Genomic DNA, 24485 nt, shown 5'->3' on the forward strand with positions numbered 1-24485 from the left:
ACAACCTCCACAAACCCGAGCTAGTCTACGCGCGACGCCGACGGAAGACAGGACCTACAAGAGGAGGAGAGGGCGAGAGGAGGTGTGCAGAGGGTGGCAGTGAGGTGAGTTATGGGGCTACACGGAAAAATGTGGAAGGTGAAAGGTGACAAGTGAAGGCGGACGGACAGACAAATATCGGATCACCTCTTTAAGGTGAACAAATAAATAACGATGCGACTTATGTGGCTGAAAACGGGTAAAAGGAAGCACCAATGATCTATGTTACCATCTAAGAGATTCATCAGTTTAGTTGAGTCACCCCCCCCCCCACCCCCCTCCTCTAACAGCTGATCTGTAGGCAGTGTACCCGGTTCCCCAAAAACCACTCAGCAGGTTTTAACAACTGACCTGGGATCAGAGAGATGGGGGTAAATGTTACCAAGAATGAGCTCAACTCAGTTTCAGTTCAGTCTGTTAAGAAGACAGCTTTTCCATCAATCAATATGAAAGGAGTATACCGGTATATACAATATGTATAAGAAAATAATAACTAGTGTCACAAATCAATAGACAAACCGCAACTTCAATTTATATTTTGAGTCCAGCTGAACTGAAAATGAATCAATCCCGATCCTGAGGTGTTAACGTCCGCACTTTTTAAAATGGTCATCAGAGAGACAGCTCGGAGCTCTAAGGCTGCTCCCTGCCACCAATCCAACTGCTCCCCAAAAGAAGGCCGGGAGGACAGGGGTCAAAAGGTAAAGATCACACAGAGTCTCTCACCTCCTTCCCCTTTCTCCTTTAGTTCACATTATTTAAAATTTTAAGGAGAAGTTGCCCCAAACAGCAAACCACTTACGATATGCTTTTGATCTTGGGTCAATCCCGTTTCCCCCTCGAAAAAAAGCCAGAGAGTCAATTTATGATCATAACACTCACGGAGATGAATTGAATGTGCCTTCATATGTAAGGAGTCACGGGTATAACTACAGTGATATGTGGTAAAGTGGAGTCGGGAACAACTTCTCCATCAAAACCCTGCTACACACACTGAAACTCTCACAGGGCTCAGGATTCACAGTTCAAAGGCTAAAAGTTCACAGTTCACAGTCATAGTTTATCAAACCCCGTCCCCACCCCCGTAACCCTGTGCGTGCCCTGCTTAAGCTTGCACTCCCCCCTGTATTTCTCGTCATCCTTCTCTTTGACACTCTGATTGGGCGATATCTGCAGCCGGCACCTCTCAGACGGGCGTGGTCCTGCGGTTGGGGTCCTTGCTGTAGTCTTTCGTGAGCGTGCTGCTCTGGAGGAACTCCCTCTCCGAGTTGAGCAGCCCGCCCATGCCGCCTCCAGGCTTGGTGCCGGCGTTGCCTGCCTCCCGTGGGTTCAGCGTGTACATGGGCATCTCGGAGGCGGCGGGCCCCGTGTAGCCGCCTTTCCCCAGCGGTGAGGTGTCGCGGCTCGGGGCCTCGGAGGAACGCACGCTGGAGCGACGCCGGAAGCGGTAGCGGTAGGAAGGGATGCGGCCGAAGGCGGACTTTTTGATGAGCTCGGTGCGGGACTTGGCCCGTTGCTTGCGGTGCTTCTCGATGAACATGTGCACGGCCAGCACGCCCACCATCTCCGCCATGATGAAGGAGAGGGCGCCAAAGTAGAAGGACCAGCCGTAGGAGTAGGACTTCTTGCTGTCGCTCTGACCCGGGTCACCCGAGTTGGCTGAGATGTAGACAATAATCCCGATGATGTTACTGAGACCTGCAAGGGAAGGACAGGAAGAGACAAACATCAAGAGATGGAAGTGGAAATGGTGCAAGCGTGACCTCCTCATCCAGGCAAACAGTATGGAGGCACAGGAGTATCATAAAGAACACATCTATAAATAAATGGGAAAGTATAAAGAGAAATAAATAATAGACTAAATAGGTAAATACATAATTAAATGTGTGAATATGAAGACAACTAAATATAAAGGAAAAGAAAAGCATTTACAATTTTCCTCCATTCATTTGCTGATTTTATTTTTTATTTGTTTGTATTTATTCATTTTTTTAAATATAAACTACTCTACTATTGTTTCTGAATATTTATTTTTAATTTTATATATTACAATTCATTTATTCTCATTCATTCACAGATTTATTCTGTATTATGTCACTCCTATGACTCCATACTCATCCAGACAAACAGCACACGTCAAGAGGCAGAGATCGGCCACTCAAAGAAAACAAAGAACAGATTTACAGTTCATGCAGAAGAATAAACAAACATGTCTGCCGTGCTAGAGCTAAATGTTACGCAACATCTGCATGCTAACATGTCCACACCGACAACGCTAACGTAACGATGTTTGCAGGCGTTTGGCCACAAACTAAAACTGTGGCGGTGCTTTAAGGAAAGCTAAGGAATCCAAAGTTATTACTAATTATCCAGAGCGGGACTTGAATGTAGTTGAGGTATTTCAGTCTGAACACAAAGTGGACAACCAACCGACGCAGTTAAATGTACAATAAAGTGGCAGATTCGTGAGAATACAAGTGAATGAACATTTAAGAAAAGAGGAGATTGTCGGAGCCAAGACTTGAGAGAAATGAGTGGAGAAGAGGACGACGGGGAGACGGCCAAATTAAATGAAGCAAAGTAACGGGAGGAGAGCATCAGAGAGAGCCATCGCACACAGCTGGGCTCTCTTATTCCATATCATCAGTCCAGAATACAGAGCTCATGCAGTGTGGTGGAACGCACAGAACGGGGGCAATTAGCCAGCTGTAATTAACCAGAATCAGCCCCACACTATTGTGGTCAATAATTACCAATTTGGCTCCATGAATTTACTACAAAACCCAATGGGACCCTACACATCCCACTGAACAGCAAGTACTTTACAGCCCTTTGTGTGTGTCAGGGGCAAGAGCACAAGTGTGTGTGTGTGTGTGTGTGTGTGTGTTTATGGGAGACCAAGTGTCAGCATCCGTGTGATAGATTATGTGTGTGAGCATGTATGCGTGTTGACACGCTCACACCCTCGCAGTGCATCACAGCGGCATCATGGTATTCTTGCTGATTGATTAATCAGCTGCTGTGCCCAAATCTGCACACTCACACAGCCACTTCTGTGTGCTTTGGATGCCTGACGGGCTCCTTCTGCAAATATTTGAGTGCTGCACCTCCTCTGTTTAGAGTGGCTCCACAGTGACGACACACACACACACACACACACACACACACACACACTAGCCCCGTGTTGCTATCTCAAAAGCAGCATCCTTGCATTCAAAATTTGAATTATATAAGTCCGACGTGTCTGAATCGGGTCGGGGATTTTCAGTGCGGCTGGTTATGCAGCTAAGATGGCTGCTATATTGTGTTTGAGTGTGCTGTCATGGAGATGAGCATCAGTATGCTGCACCAAAGTTTGCAGTCGCAATTTTAGGTGTACGGAAGGAGATTACAGAGGGCTCATTATTTATTCTTTTAAGTCTGGGATTTTATCAACAATTAAAATATAAAAAATGATAAAAGCACCATTTTTCTATTTTTTTTTTTTGCAACATGGAGGGACGTGTTTTGGGGGAGAGCGATCAGTTGAAACAGATCTGCTTCTTTTCAATCTAATTTAAACCCTAAGAACCTATTTTCTCTGGTGGGGAAATCAAGTCACTGCATGGCAAAAATAATAAGACACACCGGGGAGAAAATAAACACACAATACAAGCCGAAAACTCTGTACAAAACATTTCATCAGTGACATCAGCAAACAACAGAATCAATACAACGAACATATAAAACATGTGCAAGAGGGTTAAAATTCAGGCTAAAAAGCAACAATTCTGAATTAACAGCCAATTAGTTGTTTTTTTCTGAGAAACAATATCATCAACATGTAAAAGAAGTGTCCGTCAGTGAAGAACAACACCTTCTTGCTCTAAATACAGAGCCTACTTCATCTACACTGGTGCACACAAAAGAAACGAGGACAGACATTGTAATTCTAACAAAGAGACACACGCAGTGCAGACCGACCTGCAGAGACGAAGAAGATTCCTGCACTGAGGATCACGTTGTGTCGGCTCCGGTAAAACTCACTGGCGGCCACACAGAGCCCCCCGAGGAACAGCAGACCCACGCTCATGATGGGGAAGATGCTGGAGGCACGCACAGCACCTGTGAAAGCACACACACACGAAGAAGAAGAAGAAGAAGAAGAAGAAGAAGAAGAAGAAGAAGAAGAAGAAGAAGAAGAAGAAGAAGAAGAAGAAGAAGAAGAAGAAGAAGAAGAAGAAGAAGAAGAAGAAGAAGAAGAAGAAGAAGAAGAAGAAGAAGAAGAAGAAGAGAGGGAACACGGTTATTACGTTTTCACCGTGTAAAGATGTTGCCATTCTGGCTCTGCAGAATGACTCGGGAGATTGATTTTTTGGATTTGGAAGTTTGGCCCAATTCCACAAACTGCCTCCTTATTTCTGCTCTTTGCTGACGTGAAAAAAGGATCAGCAGCTTTGACCTTCATGTTCATCATTCACCCGCTTTGTTTTTGTTGAAAGCCCATCATCTTAGACCCATTTTAAACTTTATTATGTCAGAAGCATGCACGATGTTAATAACAGGATTAAGGATCATTTGAACACTGACGATATTTGCCCAAACATGGACTGACAATTCTTTGGTTGATGCAGTTTGCTGGTTTGTTTTAAGTCTGTGGTCTCTTTTATGTGAAATGTTTATGAAAAATACACGTTGATCAAAGCCAGAAGACATCATCGGCGGGTTTTCACCTTTTAAACGCTTGAACACATCATGTGTGACCAACGCTTCCGTCAGGAAAAGCAACCAAATCGAATCATAACGTTGAGACGTATCATCAAAAACACAATATTCTACAAGTTTCATTTACATTTTCACCCGAAATAAACTATTTGCACGAACGAACACAGTCACTTGACAGAAATGACAGTTCTGCATTCTGCTGAACACAGAGCACAGAGAGGTCAGGAGAAGTTGTACAAATAGAAATAGAAATAGTTCAATATTACACATTATAACGTGGAGCCTCAATTATTATTTTTCCAATATTGGTTACACTTGTGGGCAACATGATGTAAAGATCTACCTATCGACCTTTTCTACGAAGCCAAGATGTTGCCTGTAATGATTGGTTCATTTTGAGACTATATCGTGCTGTTGAAGTTCAAAAAGGAGGTCACTGAAAACATGTTGTAGTAAATCTGCTGGTTTGATGGATGTGAACACTCAAAGCTGAAAGTCAGAACATCAACGTCTCATTTCAAATCCACTGTGCTGGAGGGCAGAGCTAAAACGATGAAAGATGTGTCACTTTGCACACACACACACACACGCACACACACACGCACACGCACACACGTGGGCCAGTGTGTGCTGCTACATGCTTGACCGAGTCTGCATCCAGAACATGTGAAAGCATTCAGAGGCCTCAGAGAGAGGGATGTAGAGGGAGACGATGGACTAAAACCAAGACAGATGGAGAGTCGCGCTGACACATGCACCGCGAGAATAATGAACAGCAGAGATGATGAAAACGGAAGGGAGGCTGCAGGAGGAGAGAAATATTTGTCAGAAGTCCATATGCACATGACGCGATAACATATTGGAGGACATTTGCAAACAGCTTGCCGTGCAGAACCGAGCGGTGTGTTGAGATGTGTTGAACAGCTGATGTGCACCCATACATCACAGGTGTGTAGTCAAAAAGATCAAATAAATCACCCCATAAGAAACGTGTTTGTGTTCCCGAGTATCTTTCCTCGACGCTTCTTGCGTTCCAAAACGTTCCCGGCATGACTGACAGCTGCAGCGACCAGTGGTGCTGTACGTTGGAGCGTATAAGCCCCGCCCCCTATGGCCCACACCCCTGGGCTGTATGAAATGCCGGTCACTAGGTCCCTGCTCCCCATTGGCTGGCCAGCTCTGAGGCCTGTGATCTAATTGGCTGCCTCTGGGGATGTTGCTCTGTGTTCAGTGGAGCAATGAAAAGAGAAGCACAGGCCGAATCCATTTTCCCTTTTTTTCCATCTTCTTGTTGTTGTTACCGTTTTCCCTCTCCGTCCATCTTTACTCTGTGTTCACTGTGGGAGGAGGAACAGAGAGAGCCCCCCCCTCTCTGTTTCCCACTGAACCACTCTCTTCATATCTCTTTGCCTGCATCCCGTTTACTCTCTCTGTAAATGTGATCCCTCCTTTCTCCTTTGCTATTTCCTCATCATGACGTCTGTTTTATTCTCCTCATGTATGTGCTGGTAAAACCTGTGAATAACTAGCTGTAGATAGATAGATAGATAGACTTTATTTCAGACTCGGGGTCCATGCAGACACTGCAAAACAAAAACAATGCTGCTGTTCCTTTATTTTATTATCTTCTACATTCACGATCAAAAGCTGACACATCTTGCAGCTATGGCCGCCACACTGATAGTGCGATAGCGTGTATGAATCCATACACAGCAAATTTAAGACCCTTTTTTAAAAGATTCTTGTTATAAAACAAGCCGGCTGCAACCATAAAACGTCTAAAAGTAGGTGTGTCCCTCCTTCCCTGTTGAAATGTGGGCTTTTGTTTTGGGCATGCATCTCTGCAAACGGTTAGCTGGTTTGTGTGCAACAAGTATACAACGATGCGTACAACGCACAGAGCCGGCCGCCGAACCCGAACGCTGATGTTTTCTGGGTCCCAGACTTGTTCTACCTCGAGGTTGGGACCTTATGTGAAGTCACAATAAAACAATGCTGTGCGTTGTGTCTTAAGGCCTTTACACAACGGGGCCGTCACAAATAAACAAAAAGAAAATGTGAAATACTTGTCTGGTGACATTATATGTCCAGGGCTTTTACGATAGTGGCGCTGGTCTGAGCTGCCTCTGTCGAGGTTGAAAGGAGCAACAAAGTTTGCCGTCTTGGTTTGGACTGTGGAGCCTCCGTGCTGTTGTTTCATGAACATAAATAGAGGCAGAACGCATCCTGTTCGGCACCACGTGATTGGCTGATGCCTTTATTCGCGGTGCAAAATCTCAGAAAACGTATGCCGCTTTTTCGCAGGCTAATCTTTGCACTCATATTTACATGCAAATGAATCACATGAGGGAAAAAAAAGGCTCTAAAGGCCTGCAGATGCATATTTTATTGGTTGTTTGTACTCTCTATCTGCACTCTAGTGACTGTAGAGTTTAGCACATTGTCAAAATACTGGATGGAACGAAGAAGAGTGATCGAATCAAAACCATAAATGTTCATCCCTTTAGTCCAGCAAAGTTCATAGAAATCTGGGCCTGACAGTGACACCTGATAAAAGGTTGTTAATAAGTTTGACTGGTAGATTTATGTTTAAAAACGGGTCCTTAATGTATCATCATCAAACTCACGTAGGAGGTATTCAGCAGCATCTGCTTCATAGTCCGCGTCCTCCGGGAAGTGATCAATCTTCTTACACACACCTCTGAACGTTCCTGCGGAGGAGAAACACAAACGAGCTCAGTTCACATCTTTATTGTTCAGCGTGAGGAAATTACGTTCTACATCACTGGCTTACAACTCATTTGGAATATCATAAACAATGAAAGGGGAAGTCTTGATATTTTCAGTCATAATCAATCAATATATACCAGAATGTTCTATTTCCGAACTTAATCCACCCGTCAATGAGATGCCGGGTTTTAGAAAAAGCATAAAATATGACAAATCAACGAAATAAATCTTAGTCGACGAACAACAAAAAGACCAGTCAGTCGACTGACTGGCTACAAACGGGCAGCCCTGTACATGAATGCACATGAATGTGTTTGGGGTCAGCACCAGGTTGAATTAATCAGCCATTCTGTTTCTGATTAAACCATTCATCATTTATTTAGTCATAAACATGTAAAATACAACAGCAATAGAAAACATGGATCGATCAATAATCACTCATCTTCTTGTGTGAGTCTACTGCATATATATATATATATATATATATATATATATATATATATATATATATATATATATATATATGTATATATATAGTAGTAGTAACGTCTCTTTATTCTCATTTTTCAAATTGAACTGGATGGATTAGAAATACATGAATACATGTTCTTCTCATTTCAAGTAAAATAACAGCTGGATTAAAAAATAAATTACGTAATGAAATTAAATTTAGAAAAAATATTTTCACTTTAAACTCAGTCCATTCAGGGTGAAGTGAAAAATCCACAATATTATATTTTTCTCATCTTCCAAAAAGAGAAATTAGTGTTTGAAGAATTCACCTCTATGAGTCTGTCCAGTCAGAGTCTAGTGACTCTGGTCTCTCTGGACATTTCTCTCTTTTGGAGATCGTCCTATGATTTGACTTTCACAACCCACACCTCAACAGTCCTGCTCTGCTGTCTGTGTCCTCGTCTCTCCCCGTGTGTCACAGTGTTTGTACATCTCACTCAAGTCAGGAAACTTGTCAGAATACTCATATTTGATTGGCTGAGCTTCATCACGTGATGTGATTCACACCGCATTGGTCGGTGTTTTTCCTGCACCACTGAACAAGTGCCGTACATGCTGGAATAATTCTGCTGCATAAAAAAAATGCCCTTCAAAATAAAATCACAACTTTTTTTTATTTTTATTTTTTTAGTCAGGCAAAGGCACCCACCAGTTGAGAATCACTGCTTCAGGGTATGTGAGGGAAAACACCAATGAAAAGCCTTATCACACACACACACACACACACACACACACACACACACACACACACACACACACACACACACACACACACACACACACACACACACACACACACAATTACCAGCACACACAGAGACTAAAATACAGACATCACGTGTACACACAGATCAACCAAGCTCATTAAACTGATACATGAACACTATCAATCATGCATATAAGTAAAAGCCTTCTTGTTTATATCAGTGTATGTCAAAGTGTGTGTGTGTGTGTGTGTGTTTGTGTTGTATTGACTAGGATGCAGTCTCCTACGAGCGTGTCAGGCAAAGAGTGACTCATCCTCCTTTGTGCAAGTCCTCCACACACACACACACACCCATCTATGTGTGTGTGTGTGTGTGTGTGTGTGTGTGTGTGTGTACACTGCATGTAGCTTCATTCCCACCCATCATTCAGTCCCATTCACACATGGTCAACACCACAGGGGATATGAGAGAGAGAGAGAGCGGGGGAGAGGAGGGGGAGGACTGAAGTGGGATGAAGGGGAAGAGGAGAGAAAGCGAGATGAAGGAGGATGAAGAGAGAGGAAGTGCTGGTTGAAAGAGGTTTGGTGGTAAAATGGCACGGGAGGATCGGAGGGAAAACGGGAGGATAGAGGCTGGCGACGAACAACGGACGACTCAACCCTAATTGCTGATTTGCATATGAAGAGGTTCTTTCCAGCACCCACACTCATTCAAAAATCATTCATAAATTGAATCATCCAGCTCACGCAGTCGGAGATAGCGACTAACCTCTGACTGACGCTCTGATTAACAAGAAAGGCGTTTATAGTGTTTGATATCTAGATTTCATAAAGTAATGATCTGTAAAACTTTCATGTGAATCAAAGTGTGTTTTGCCACATTGGTAGCTGTACCACCAGTTCAACAAAGACACATATGATGGTGTCATCGCTCACACTTATCCTTTGCATACTTTCATGAATAATTAACAGATTGCTTTTGGTTGAAAAATGCTGGTTCTTAGAGGAAAACATATTTGAAAAACGGCTGAATAATTTCAGACTTATAAATCCCCCAAAAAGACCGAAACCAACAATATGTTAGTTTTAAAATATATATTTCCTGACTTCCTGTCTGTGGCTCTCAGCCCCGAGTCCATTGGCTCCTACTGAAGATGTAAATCTTATCGAGTGATAAGTATATAGTTTCATTCCTACGAGGGTCGAGGGTTCATTTTAGAATGAAACCTTTTATTTATTTTTACAATTAACACTTGAAATGATGAAGGCACCAGCCAATGACAAGCTATAAATGTAAAACCAAAACTCTGACAATGAGGAAGTGGGAAGATAATGATTGGAATAAATATGAAACTAAATTGATTGTGATTTCCAAAGAACGCGGACTCAAACACATTTGTTGAGGATTAATCCACATTTGGTGCAGTCGTGAGTGTTTAAAGCAGCATGACGGTGGTTGTGATATTGAGTTAAACTGAACTACAGTGCCCATGTTCTTTGTAATGAAAAAACATGTCAGCCAGTGCAACAATTAGGCTCACTGATTTAGTCTGTGGACAGTAATGGAGCTGTATGACACGGTGGAATAAGAAATGCGGACGACACTTCTTAGTCGGATCACTTCATTGTTGGATTTGGTCTTTTCATGGTGTGTGTGCTGCTGTCTGTGCTCTGTAATGTGGCCTGGAGGTTCCTACAGCCGCTCCTGTCCAACGCATCACGGTGTGAAGGATCGTCGATCAGAGCTCCGCCTCGTGAGACGGGACGTTTATCAAACCTCCCGCCTTTTAATGTATCAAACCGTCCTGATATATAGAGCAGCGAACAGCCCCACGCAAGGAAATGCCAATGAGGCGATGCGCCACACACACACACACACACGCACACACACACACACACACACACACACAAACATAGAGGATGGGGAGGCAGGGACAGAGAGATAGATGGCTGCTTTTATTTCTCTCTTAGTGGCCAAGAATCTAAATCACACCTGAACAAACACACTTAAAAGCAGGCACACAGACACACACACACACACACACAGACACACACACACACACACACACACACACACACACACACACACACACACACACACACACACACACACAAACAGCACAAGCAATTCACTGTTTTTAAAGCCTGAAAATGACTCAATGAAAGACATCTTGGCCAATCAGCATAAAATGATAAATGACTGCACACATCTGGTCGCATCATCTCCCAAATGTTTTACTGAAGTCTGTCATTGGTGTCTGCATGCGTGATATATGGTCACAAAAACAATGTCCATGCCAGCCAAAATTGCAACGCTAAGATTCAGATTTAATGAATAATTCTCCACTCCAGCAGTAGAGAACAGTCAATAATCGCCTCATGTTCTGATCATTTTGATATTTTTGACGACTGGCTGTCAGTTCATTCGCCCTCAAAAACAAACCTGAATTTGTTTATCGGAAAACAAACACATTGCACCGGTTTCTTCATGTAAACTAATCTGAACACATCGAAAGTGTTAAATGTCTGTTTGGAGCATCCAGCAGCTATTAGAGGAGAAGGGCTCAATGTGCTGATGACTGAGAGACAATTCAGGGAGCCAGCGTATGATTGAGGGCCGCACGAGGAAAATGGTGAACTTTAGCCAACAGCAGGCGCAACAACACTCACGAGGTGCCACTAGTGTCCAGAACCAACCAGGAGCAACCAGAAGCTTTCCACTGCATGTCTCTAATAACCTGACAGACACATGTTAGGGGCGCAGTTTGACACAGCAGCTGATAAAAGGTGAGGGGTGTCGAATTTGGGGGCATCCAGCTGTGACGTTGCAGATTTTAACCAACTGAATGCGAACAACCCTTTAGTCGAAACATGGCGGCCGGCTCTCTTTTCAGACATAAACGGCTCTTTTAAAGGTTATTTTCAGATAATTATACACAGAAGTAAATATCCTGAATCTGCACAAACACAGTCCTGCTGCCGTAAATATTCACCAGGGCACCAACTGTGTATTAATCCACGGCTGCAAATTGTGCTGTTTGAGTATTGTTTTCGAATACTGTGGCTTCATTACCACAAATAGATGTTCCTTATAATTACACAAATAAAGAAAGCACACATATTTTAACAAATATTATTCTCATTTTTCAAATTTAACTGGATGGATTATAAATACATAGAAATACATGAATACATGTTCTTCTCATTTCAAGTAAAATAACAGCTGGATTAAAAAATGAATTACGTAATGAAATTCAATTTTCACTGAATTACGCTGCAGCTTTAAATTCAGTTCATTCAGGGTGAAGTGAAAAATCCACAATATTATATTTTTCTCATCTTCCAAAAAGAGAAATGAGTGTTTGAAGAATTCACCTCTGTGAGTCTGTCCAGTCAGAGTCTGATGACTCTGGTCTCTCTGGACGTTTCTCTCTTTTGGAGATCGTCCTATGATTTGACTTTCACATCTCACACCACAAGTGCCGTAAATGCTGGAATAATTCCGCTGCATAAAAAATGCCCTTCAAAATAAAATCACAATTTATTTAATTTTTAATTTTATTTTTTTTTGTCAGGCAAATGCCCGCGACCCACTGAAAACGGGTCCGCGTCCCACTTTTGGGTCGCGACCCACCAGTTGAGAATCACTGATGTATTGTATATGAGAAACAGCAAAAGAAGAAGCGGACTGTAGATCAGATTACATCCCTCCAGCTAACTTTACTGTAGTTTTGTCGTCTTCCTTCAACATCTGCTTACTCAACATCATCATCTTCCCTCGTAACAAATGTTAATTCAGATTGGTTGTGCTGTAAACCTCAAACTCGACAATATTATCACTCATGTTGGTTCATCTGAATATCACTGAGCGCGTTGGCTCAGGAGAAAACCTCCAGCGGAGACAGAGACAGAGAAAGACCACCTAAACCTGCCAGCTAAAGTCAATGAAGTGTTTCAGTGGAAGCGTATCTTTCATCCAACGTCGGCACGGCACAGAAGCTGCTGCTTGAAAACATTACATTTATCAAACGGCCCCCACTCAATGTACAAATGCTAATATCGAATCTGCATCACAACACGTGTGAGAGTAGTGTTTGTGTCTGTAAACATCACAGGCACATGCGCAGTAATTAGTAAATACAGTATTTATCATGTCAACTGTTCTCGTGTAAACATGTTGATCCAATATGATCAAAACCTGAATAAGCCTCATAACCGCAACACTCACGTCCACGTGAACACGCGTGGTGCTGGCAGACCGATGAGAGCTTTCTAATTAATAGCCCTGATTAAGATGCAACACAAGGAGCAGATATTGACAAGTTGTTCACCGCAGCAGAGGTTCCTGCATTAAAGGCCTTTCCTCCTCGCCGAGCACTGAAGGACAAAGACCAGCCGCAGTTCCTTCATCATCCAATGAACGCAGCAACACTGTCGTCAAATACATCAGGGGCTATTGGGATGTCGTCATTCCCAATATTATTTTATTCAGTTGTTCAGTGCGCTTTAAAGGTTCGGATTTGGACCCACTGGATCTCTTTTGTTTGTATGAATAATAAAACAAGTCAACAGTTCCATTCACAGACCTTAACTGCTGCTTGTATTCTGTCACAGTTGAGGCTTTGAGGTGAACCGATACCAACGTCTCTCAGACTGATGCTTATTCAGCTCGCTCCCTCTGACTGTAAACCTGGAATGTGGACAACTAGAATCTCCAGAGCTGGCAGAATAAAACCCGCCAAGAAGAAGTTCGACTTTGATTTTACAACAGCATGGAGGAAACAGCGTGGAGATTATGCTTCTTACAAGAGGTCTGGGCACAGTCGGACACATTTCTGGAGACCAGCTTAATTCCTATCGACACTTATTTTCTGTTAGATTTAAATGCTTTAAAATGCTCGTGACGATGAGCACCCACACACCCTTGCTCCTTCTCCGAACCGCCATTGTGTGTGCGTGCCTGTGTGTGTACGTGTGATGAATGTGACAAAGATGAAACCGCAAAGTTGCTGTTTTTTTATTATCAGTCTAATTAACAGCAAACTAATGAACACACACACACGCATGCACGCACGCACGCACACACACACACACACACACACACACACTGGGAGCATCTATCAGGAGACATTTGCCTCACAAAGGTCAACGTGGCCTGAGGGCAGCTGCGACCACAGTCGCAGCAAGGCATTATGGGACACGAAGCCAAACGGGGATGGAAGTCCAGTCTGTGCATGATTGTCTGCCTGTGTGTGTGTGTGTGTGTGTGTGTGTGTCTCAGTGAGTCATGTGGTTTAATTTCTCCTACTGGGCCCAGTGCACTGCTGCTGTCACGTCCGTAGACACACATGCACATCTGAACGTGCACATGCACACTCTTGTGTGCTACTACTTCTTTGTAAGTCGTAAAACCTTGACGTCGATGTTCAAAGTATATTTAGAAACACTTTTTTTTTAAAAGAACACAGTAGAGAGAGAGAGGGGAACATTTCATTGTTCTATGTAGAATATTATTTACTTTATGAATATATGTTTAAAGCGTCAAAAAACATTTACGCAAGACAGTCCGTTTCCAGCTCTGGAGGCAGACACACACACACACACACACACACACACACACACACACACACACACACACACACACACACACACACACACACACACACACACACACACACTCATCTTAATGTTATGTATGAAAACAGTAGTAGAGCAGGTCAGAGAGCTAACAGACGAGAGGTAGAGCAGAAAGACTTTCCATGTCACTGACTCCTGACTAACTGCTGCTGTTCTTCAGGGAGCCGAGCTACAGACACGCTTTTATTATTCAGCTCTACCAAACATCTCACTTTCTCTTTTTGCACCTTCCTTTTCTCTCTCCTCAGCCTCTCCTTTGCTCCCTGCCGTCTTTCTTCCTTCTATTTGTTTTATCATCTTATTCGATCAGAATTTATATTCGTGATACTTCAGCTAACAAAGCAAGAATACAGTTTAAAACTTGTTAACACCTGCTAGTTTGGGCTAGCTAGCTGTTACCATGTGGGATGTAGCTTTAGAAAGCTTCAGGCTTTAGAAAATCCAGCTCGCAAGCGGGAGACTTTAGCCAATCACAGGTCATTTCAGAGAGAGGGCTTTCCTATTGGCTGGTCTACAAATGCAGCTCGTGCACGTCCCGACAGTGAAACCCGATTCGACGGCGAAACATCCTGCAGGAAAAGTTGCTGTTCCAGCATTGGCAACAACTGCCTACACGGCGACTGATTCAGGAGAAGGCTCAAATTGACAAAGTGCCTTTCCTCATTCGTTAAGGCGAGCTAACTCACTGCATGGCACATTTAAAGAACCAGTTTTCAGAGGTTTAATCGATTGATTACTTGATTTTGTTCATTTCTAGAGGAATGACTTACACTTACACTGCTTCTGATATGGTGAAAGGTTTGTTTCTACATATGACATACTTAACAAATAGCCCCTATACTTTATTATTATTGTTATTTTCCCTTTCTTTCCCACGGAAACTTTCAACCTTCATTATTCCTGGAATGTTGCATTTAAAACTGTTCAATAAATTCCATGGCAGCTATACAATATATTCATAATCACATTTGTTGTACCGGGACTTTGAAAATGCCACAACAGAAAATCAGTCCAGCTTAAACTCTTTGTACAATCAGTGTTGCATCGATAGACACGGAAACGTAATCAAACTATGTTGACATGTCAAAGTAGAGAATTCTAATGAGATAAAACTGAAATATTTGCCTTCTGTGCCGGTAGTTCTACTCATAACGCAGGATGCATACAAAACAGTGGAAACGTTTCACGACACAACAATAGTGCCTGAAATCAAGGTTAAAAAAGAGACAAACAACACGGCGTGTCCAGATGCCCCCACCATTGTGACGAGCCGGCCGTGAGGTGCCAGCAGTTTGTCCTTGATCTAACTCTACCCCCCCCCCCCCCCACACACACACACACACTATACAGCAGAGGTGCAGTTCAAACACTGAAACACCATAAATCACCGTAAACTACAAGACCCACGCAAAAAACAACTGAAGTGATCAGAAACGGTAATCGATCGATAGATCTCGTGTGTTAGCAAAGATTCAGGTTCGTAAAATGTATTTTTCATTTCGACAGTTCGGGGTGGAAATCAGGTGCTGCTCTTGAAGCAACAATGTCAGTCAAATGTGAAATATTTGACTGACGTGAGAGGAGGCTTATCTTTCTCGCAGCTTTACTTTTAATATAGTTGCAGAACCTTCAGCCTTTTGTGTGGAAAATAGGTCCAACAGTTGTCGAGACATTCCTCTTAAACCCACCAAAGAGAACGTCACGGGGGCACTCGAGAAAATGTCTAAAGATCCCCAAAGTTATCGGGGACATCCTCTGGGAACCACGAATGTCTCTACACAATGTAACTGCAATCCGTCTAACAGTTGTTGAAACAGACATCACCTCGCCCAGAGACTTGTTGGCTACATTGTATTTAAGGTCAGGAATTGATCTCCGTCATGGTTAAAAGAAACCAGAAAGAATCCAACCTTTAAGGTCGGTAAGAAACAGATGCAAACAGCGAACCGTGTTCAGGTTTTCCGGTGGTCTGTGTCACTAAAGCTTAAACAAAAGGTTGTTTCAGGCATTTGGAACTCATTTCCAATGCTGTTGTTATTGCGGTCTCATTCCCGGGGGGGGGGGGGGGGGGGGCTGCACCTAATCATGTGGAGTCCAGATAAGCAGGATATAAAGCATTTTGTAAACTAGAAAACAGAGGAGAGGGAGAGGAGGGAGTGAGCATGGGGGAGGAAAGGAAGTTGAAAAGCAGAGTAAATTGGACTGCTTGTTTCCTCAGAGCGCCTCTGATAGCTCAGTGTGGGTGACTGTGCCTCTTCCCCCCCTCTCTCTCTCGCTCTCTCTGTCTCTACCTCTCTCACTCTTTCTGATTACCTCTTTCTAGGCGAAGGAGAGAGAGGGAAAAGGGGAGCGAGAGAGAGAGAGAGAGAGAGAGAGGGGGAGGGAGGAAGAGGATAGTTTCCAGGGTGATGGCTGATGAAAGAGAACGGGACAGGTTCTGCTTGGTTGCACACCTCTCCTCTTTCTCTCTCTCTTCTTCCCCCCTTTTCTCACTCTGTTCTTCCTAAAACGCCCATGTTCAATTTTTCTCTGCTCCCGTTTCCAATCGTCTCATCATCCCTCCTTTACTCTTCCTCATTTTCTCTCCTCTCATTGCCAAAACATCCCTTCATTCATTCCTCTCCAATCTCCCTTTCATCTTCCTGGTTGTTTCCAGCATCTATCCACACTGTGCTGCCAACCTCACGCCCACATCTCTTTCCAGAACCACGGACATTAACATGCCGCATGCATGCATGCTCTCTGGGAAAGTTGTCCGCAGGATTTTAGACCTGGCTGCAGCAATTTGCTCCCAATCAGCCACTTAAGCATTAAAGAAACCAGGCACCGGCTTGCAGGTCCAGTTCAACAAAGACGGCTTTGATGTGGTTGCGGTCGGAGCTCTGTGCAAGCCATGTTCTTACACACCACACGCTGAAAACCAATTCTTGATGGACTTTGCTTTGTCCAGAGGGGCATTGTGGTACAGAAAGAAGCAAAGAGTCTCCCCAAAACAGTTTCCACAAAGCTGGAAGAACACTTCTATCTCTCAAACTGCATCCACCTTTCCCTCACTTGCGTCTTTTTTCTCTATCTCCATCTATCCCTGATGGGAGGGATGCAAGGAAAAGATGCAAGTGATGGGAAATGAAGATACTCGGGATGCACCCAATGTTTGCTGTGGTAGTAGGATTTCCCTTAACAGCCCCAGACTAAAGGCACACAACGGTATGAGGAAACGGGTGTCCACATACATATTGTGGATCTGTCTTCCTTTCCTCCTCCTCTTGCTCTCCACTTATGTCCTCCATTACTTCCTCCATCTTCTCTCCTTCCTCCCGCAGCCACCTGGGTGATCATTTTTGTCCCCACCTCTGTTTAAAACCCTCTTCTCTCTATTACCTGGTGATCATTTAGATCCCCGGCGTGGTCAAACACTCCCCGGAGATTCACCTGAAACAGAGGCCACGAACAGCTCATCCATCACCCAAACTCTGATGCTTCATTCATGCTCTACCTCCTCCCTCCTCTCCTCATTTCCTGGCTTTCTCATGCTTGTTTATCACAGTGGGAACTTAACACCTCAGTACACCTGCACAGACACACACTAACACATTCACTGCATGCAGGAAATCCCAACCTGACCACACATACAACTGTTGGCGGGTAGAGATACAATCAGGAATAAAGGGCACGTAACAGTAACAAGACCCCAGACAATATGGCATATCCACAGGCGTTCATGACAAAGATGCAGGTATGTGGCTTTATTTACATATAGATATGGTTTTGATGTAATATTTTTCTGGAAAAAGAACGTGATTTGGTTTAATTATCTATTCGATGAGACTTTCATACATGTTTTTTGTGTTCTCTTTTCATTTTAGACATTTTTTGTGCTTTGTTTTCATAACAATTTGCAGCACAGTTATGCTGAGACTTTGCAATAAATTGATGAAAGACGGTCCGGGATGTGAGGTCTGTAACAACGGTTCCAACAGATTCACAGGACAGAAAACAGGGGTCGGTGCACAGGAGTTCAGTCCAGAACCAGACACGGGTATCCAGAATCGCGACAGGCAGGAGGCGGAGTCTAAACAGATGCAAGGTCTAAATCACACCAGGAAGTGACGGGGAACAGAAGGCCGGACCGTGAAGTGTGGATATCTGAGACGAATGGGAGCCGAGTAAATGCACAATGTAAGGTTGAGGGGGGGGGAAACACACAGGCGGGAAACACACAAGGGCAGGAACTGAAGTACCCGAGACGAGAAACAAAGGGGAGCGTACCAAAATAAAACTGGGAAAGCATAACCTCAGAGGAGAGCGGGTCATGACGAGGTCTGACTTTTAAACTAACTACATCCCCCGGTCACGGGAACCAATGCTGCTGTATGAGCTCTACTTATTTTTCCTTTGCCCAAGAAAGGACGGTTTGTAGCTTTTCCACTGGGCAGCAAGGCGTAAATGGGGTCGCGAGTCATCATAGTACACAAGATTCCTGTTAACACAGAAAATACACATATTTCACATTTAGCTCATGAATGATGCCGTTTTTATCATTTCTCTGGTAAAATAGGATGATACTCAAAGGCTTTCTTCCTCTTGTTCCATATTGTGCTGCATGCTTTATGCCGCACAGCTCATATGCATGAGCGCTCTATACATTTACTGTAAGAACACTGCATACATGATGTTCTTCTATCCCCCTCCATCTCTCCGTCGCTCACTCTGTGATGTCAGGCGGACGGCGAGCCCCTCGTACACGAGTCAGAGACATCCATTTCCTGTCACTTTATGAGGTGTTTATGAATTATGAAACAGGGACCCGGGAATGAGCATAAGTATAAGATGGGCAGAGGGAGATGAGAGGACTCATTCACTTTAGTCCTGTGTGTGCATGTCTGTCTGTGGCATGTGAGCCTGTGCATGTGTGCATGCACTGACATTGTGCTGACATTGTGTTAAGTTGGCGTGCTGCTCCCACAGCTGTGCTTGTTTGGTGGCTTGGGAATATCCTAGAATTTGCCTGTTTATTCATTAAATTACAAGTGTGTGTGTGTGTGTGTTTGTGTTTGTCTGTGTGTGTAAATGAGACTGTGTGTTCAATAAAGCCTTATACCTGCACCATCTGGCCCTGTAATAGCCTTCTCTGCCCCCCAGAACGATACGGTTATGACTGGCTGCATCTCTCTCACACACACACACACACACACACACACACACACACACACACACACACACACACACACACACACACACACACACACACACACACACACACACACACACACACACACACACGCACGCTCCTACCAGAGGCAATGCATATTTTTATTGGTAATTGAAAACAGTGTTCCAGCCCCTATGCAGACAATTTCCAAAAGGTTCAAAGTCAAATAATTTACAGTGTAATACGTGTCAAGTCATGATGAAGCATCAGAATTACCTTTGACCCCGTACAGGTGATAGGCAACTCACCCTTCCCCCACGTCTTGGAGTGATAATCACATATTTGTTTATTGTCTTGAAAAGAGCTAGATGTGTGAGGATTAATATCCTTTTCATGGCACGTTCAGTAGCAAGTAAAGCTGTCCTCAGAAGAAGAAGTTTTTTTGGGCTTTCTGCCTTTATCTGAAAGTGCAGCTGAAGGGAGACAGGAGAGGGGGGGGGGAGAGGGGACAACTTGCAGCAAAGGGCCACGGATCGCCTTCGAACTTGGGGCACTGCAGTAAGGACTCAGCCGTGGTACATGGAGCGCACGCTCTACCGGGCGAGCTACCACGGCACCTCAACTAAAGACATTTTTACTCAACACTCATGACTTCACGGTCAGGCTCCGACTTATGTAGCTGATCTACTTCGCCCCTATTCACCCGCCCGCACTCTCAGGTCAAACGCTCGAGGTCTTCTGTCCCACGCACACGATGTAAGCGCCGTGGTGACCGAGCCTTTGAGGCAGTGGCCCCGAGGCTCTTGCTCTGCAACTCTGCGCCTCGCAGACACTGTGGATACTTTTAAGAACCAGCTCAAAACCCACCTGTTTAGGCTGGCGTTTGAGTCAAAGTAAACCCATGTCCTAGACCTGCTCTTAAAATATGTTCTACATTTTTATTTTATTTTTATTTTATTCTTTAACATTTCTTATTCACTCTGTGTAGATAATTTATTGACCCTAGGGTCACATTGTGTTTTTTATGCTTTTAAATGTCTGCTCTGTTAAGCACTTCGTGATGTTATGTCTGTGAAAAGCGCGATATAAATCAAATTCATTCATTCATTCATGAGATTTTGTCAACTAATCCATTTGTTTATTTTATTGACCGACGTGTAAAGAGTTTCTCCTCAAAGAATCACACAAAAGCACCACTTTAGATCTCCTGTTTCCCAGAGATGTGTTCATAGCTTTCTTGGAAATAAGTCATTCAGCATGACAAAAGCAAATCGGCGAAAGAAATCTTAGTCAACTAAGACACAAAAGGAAATAGATAGTTGAGTAAATGACAAAGAGGGGGCAGCTAAATTGGTCCAAGACATCGCTTGGCACAGACAGTAGAAGCAGGAGAAAGCAGCCAGACAAAAAGGGACAAAAACACCCTCAAACTGCCCCAACGGTAGCAGCTGGCCACCAAAACACCAAAGACTCACCTGCATGTGGTCACTGAGTCCAGCTGTCAGGAAATAGCTCCGACGCTTGAACTGTCTGCTCGTTAAACCACTAGTCCCATCCCAACTACAGCATGTTCATTATACTGGAGACAAGTCCAATCACGCGTTTGGGGTTTTTGGTTTTCTGGGGTAGTAGCCCCGTCGTAGCGGACACAGTGTCATTAAAAACATGACACTGCTACCAATCAACCTGTAACTCCTGCAGTACAAAGACCAGTGTTGCCACATCAGATTGACCGTTTTCAGCCCAATCACAGCTTAAAACCCGACCAATTCAATAAATACCTAAAACAAATAACCACCGATAAAATGTTCGATGAATAGGCCATCAAAGCTCACAAATAGGTCCAAATGCTTTTTTTTCTCTCCGCCCAACTTGAAGGCGGAACCCAGCCCCGTCAGGCAGCACTGCTACAGACGGCCGTGTGTCAATAAATAGCTGCTAACAACAGCTTTGTTTAGAGACATTTTGCCGGTTTTCATGGATGTGGCTGGAACTCCTGGTTGGACGCAAGTGATTTGACCTCTTTGACAGAGAAAGACACCTTTTAAAAATCCTATTGTGGCTCCTCGACCTTCATTTGAGATTCCACAGGGGAGACAACAAGCTGGAGAGAGATAGAGGACGATGTGCAGCCAAAGTCAAGGCCCAGGCTCCAATCTACCCACACACACACACACACACACACACACACACACCAATGTTGCAACCTCAAACTTCTTGCCCGGGTGATGCGCCACCAAGATGCCCCACAGACACATCCACCTGTCCCCGTGCCCTCATAAACATGCTGCGATAAACGATGCTTTAACTGCTCAGCAATTAAAGTAAACTCAAATGAGAAAGGGCCACTTTACCTCTTTAAATTGATCTCATCCATCTTATCTTATTTATCTGGCTGCCTCAATTATCCCTGCCCCGCTTACCCCCTTGACTTAGGTTGAGGTTTCGAAAGTGTGACTTAACAGGGCAGTTTCGGGGGGGGTTATGATCTCACTTAAATAATTAAAAGATGCAAAATAACCACATTCTTTCTGACTGGTGGAATCGACAATTGGACTTTTAAGGAAATCAAAAAATGTCACTGATGCAGCGTCGACCAGCACACCTGTGTGATGAAAGTTGTCAAAAAGTCGGCAATAGAGTTTATGGGAAAAATCCAACTTCTCTCCAAAAAAACAATCGAATGAAAGATTTTTCCACAACACTGTTCCTCTCAATATTCTCACCGGTCACTCTGTATGTCGGTCACATGTCCTGGATTCTTAGGGCGAGAAGTAGGACTTAAATCAGGAAGTAATTTGGGAGCGTTTGCTTGAATCGACAGGTCTCTCTGGTTGCCAAATGCACACCAGATCCCAGCACCAGCCTATAGGCCACGCCGCGCTGCCTGTATCTGTGTTTTCTGGCTCCCAAATGACAAGAAAAACAAGATGGCTTCAAAAGAGCAAATTGTGTGTATGTGTGTGCAAAGAGTCCCAGCAACAGTGTGCAGATCCAGGTTACTTGTTAGCCTTCAGCTCTCAATGCAGTGTGAAGACAACAAGAGCAGATCAATAAATATTCTGTCGTTGTTTTATGATGCAGAGGAAAGGAAGGGGAATGGACAGATTCTCAAGAACTGAGTTTCAAGGGATTATGGGACGCTGGCACACACACACACACACACACACACACACACACACACACACACACACACACACACACCAACGCTCCTCTGGTGTTGGACAGGAGAGACAGGATGTGTGTGTCATGTGTGTGGAGAGGCAGGGAAAGATAAATACTAACACACACATGGATACACACTATAAAGACAGAGCAAACACACACACACACACACACACACACACACACACACACACACACACACACACAGAGGGGGCATGTTCGTCCACACACACACACAGTATTTGTCAGAGAGACCGCTATAAGAGAGAGACAGACAGCCAGTCAGTCAGACTGATCACGTACCTTCCAGACAGCAGGTTCGCCAGAGGCCGGAGTGCGTCATCACCTCCTCGTTCTTGCGGCTCGTGTCGTTGCCGTCGCTGTTCTTCGTGCGGCAGACCCCGCGCGAGTACAGCCAGTAATCGGTACCGACGGCGATGGTCATGAGGCTGAAGGCGGCGAACGCGCCCACCGTCGTCACGAGCATCTGGACGCCGCGGTCACACATCAGCATCTTCATATAGGCGGCTCCTGTTTTGTCTTAATATCTGTTATCCGCCTCTCTTTTAGATTCACCCTCTTTTTTATTTTATTGTTATATCCCGCGAGATTTTGGAGACTCGGAGTGAAAGGGTTCAACAGACAGGCACTCCAAAAACAATTTATAAAATAATGGAGATATCGATGATTTTATTGGTGTGGAGCTGCCTCGACCATTGGGTTGACAAGAGGCTCGTGGCAAAGGGCGGGAAGGTGGGAGGGCGGCACGTCACTTTGTCGCTCATCAAAAACCGGTTTTTACCACCACCACACGGGAGGTTTAACGACCACCGGTTGTCCCCCCGACACTGGCCTCACTCAGTCACAGCGGAGGGTAACGGCGATGCCACATTCCGCCTCTCCTTGCCTCCTTCCGTTTATTAGTCCCGGGGGTTAGACGAGCTGCGTTAGAGCCGCGTTATCCACCAGCAACCGGAGATCTCCTCTCCTTCCTTCCTTCCTTCCTTTCCTTCTCAACTTCTGCTCTTCCAACACAGCAACCGTATCAAATTGTTAACCATTAACAGCCAAGGTCTGCGTGGGGGGAGTCCATCTTTTAAAAACAACCACAAAAAGGGGGGTTAGTTTGTTTTTCTTGACCGGTGTAACCGCACAGCATTAAGTGAAATAAAAAGGGAGGCGGGTTTCTAAACCTGTGTTTGAACTAAAGCATGATTAGGCGGCTCGCCCCTCACTCACCGCTGGGTTTCGTTGGCTGAAGGATGTCCTCTTTGGACCAGATATGAGGCGGTACAGCTGGGTTTTTAACTGCTGAATGACTGAATGAATGGACGGTTGAATAAAGCCCATACGTCAGCTATGAAGAAAGCGCGGACGTTGACCGAGATCCGTCGTGTGTTTTCCACTCCAGCTGTTGACTCACTGACATGTTTTTTTCCTTCTCCCTCCTCAATGTCCAGATCAGCCGCTAATAGGCCAATAAATGCAGCTTTTTTCCTCACACATTATCTGCAGTGGAGAGACGTTGGACGGGCTGAAATAGGCACCCAAAAAAAATGAAACCTCGACGGAATTAATGTAATGTCTTCTAGAAAAAACAGCTCTCTCTTGACCGCCGAAGTTCAACCGCAACCGGGACAGACCGGGTCCGGTTAGACGCCTGCTGATGGAGCCTGCATGGACAGTTTACACCCGCCTGGGTTTTGCTCCAGAGAAACGTGCCCTGTTGGTACACATGAAAAAAAAAATGACAGCCGTCGCCGCCTCCTCCCTCCTCGTCGTCCTCCTCCTCCTCCTCTTCGTCTTCCTCCTCCTCCTCTCGGTCCAACCAACACAAAC

At 44.4% G+C, this 24485-nt stretch overlaps 1 protein-coding gene across 1 annotated transcript; it reads right to left on the minus strand.

Annotated features, from left to right (window-relative positions):
- Positions 1-1225: 1225 nt before the first annotated feature.
- On the minus strand, positions 1226-23166 carry cacng3b (calcium channel, voltage-dependent, gamma subunit 3b; the record flags this gene model as incomplete). The annotated part of the gene is made up of 4 exons (XM_079281225.1): positions 1226-1737; positions 4003-4143; positions 7371-7454; positions 22950-23166. The coding sequence occupies 4 exons, from the start codon at positions 23164-23166 to the stop codon at positions 1226-1228; spliced, it is 954 nt and encodes a 317-aa protein (XP_079137351.1).
- Between the last annotated feature and the right edge of the window lie 1319 nt (positions 23167-24485).

This window comes from Melanostigma gelatinosum (genome assembly GCF_949748355.1).
Source record: "Melanostigma gelatinosum genome assembly, chromosome: 13".
NCBI classification, from domain to species: domain Eukaryota; kingdom Metazoa; phylum Chordata; class Actinopteri; order Perciformes; family Zoarcidae; genus Melanostigma; species Melanostigma gelatinosum.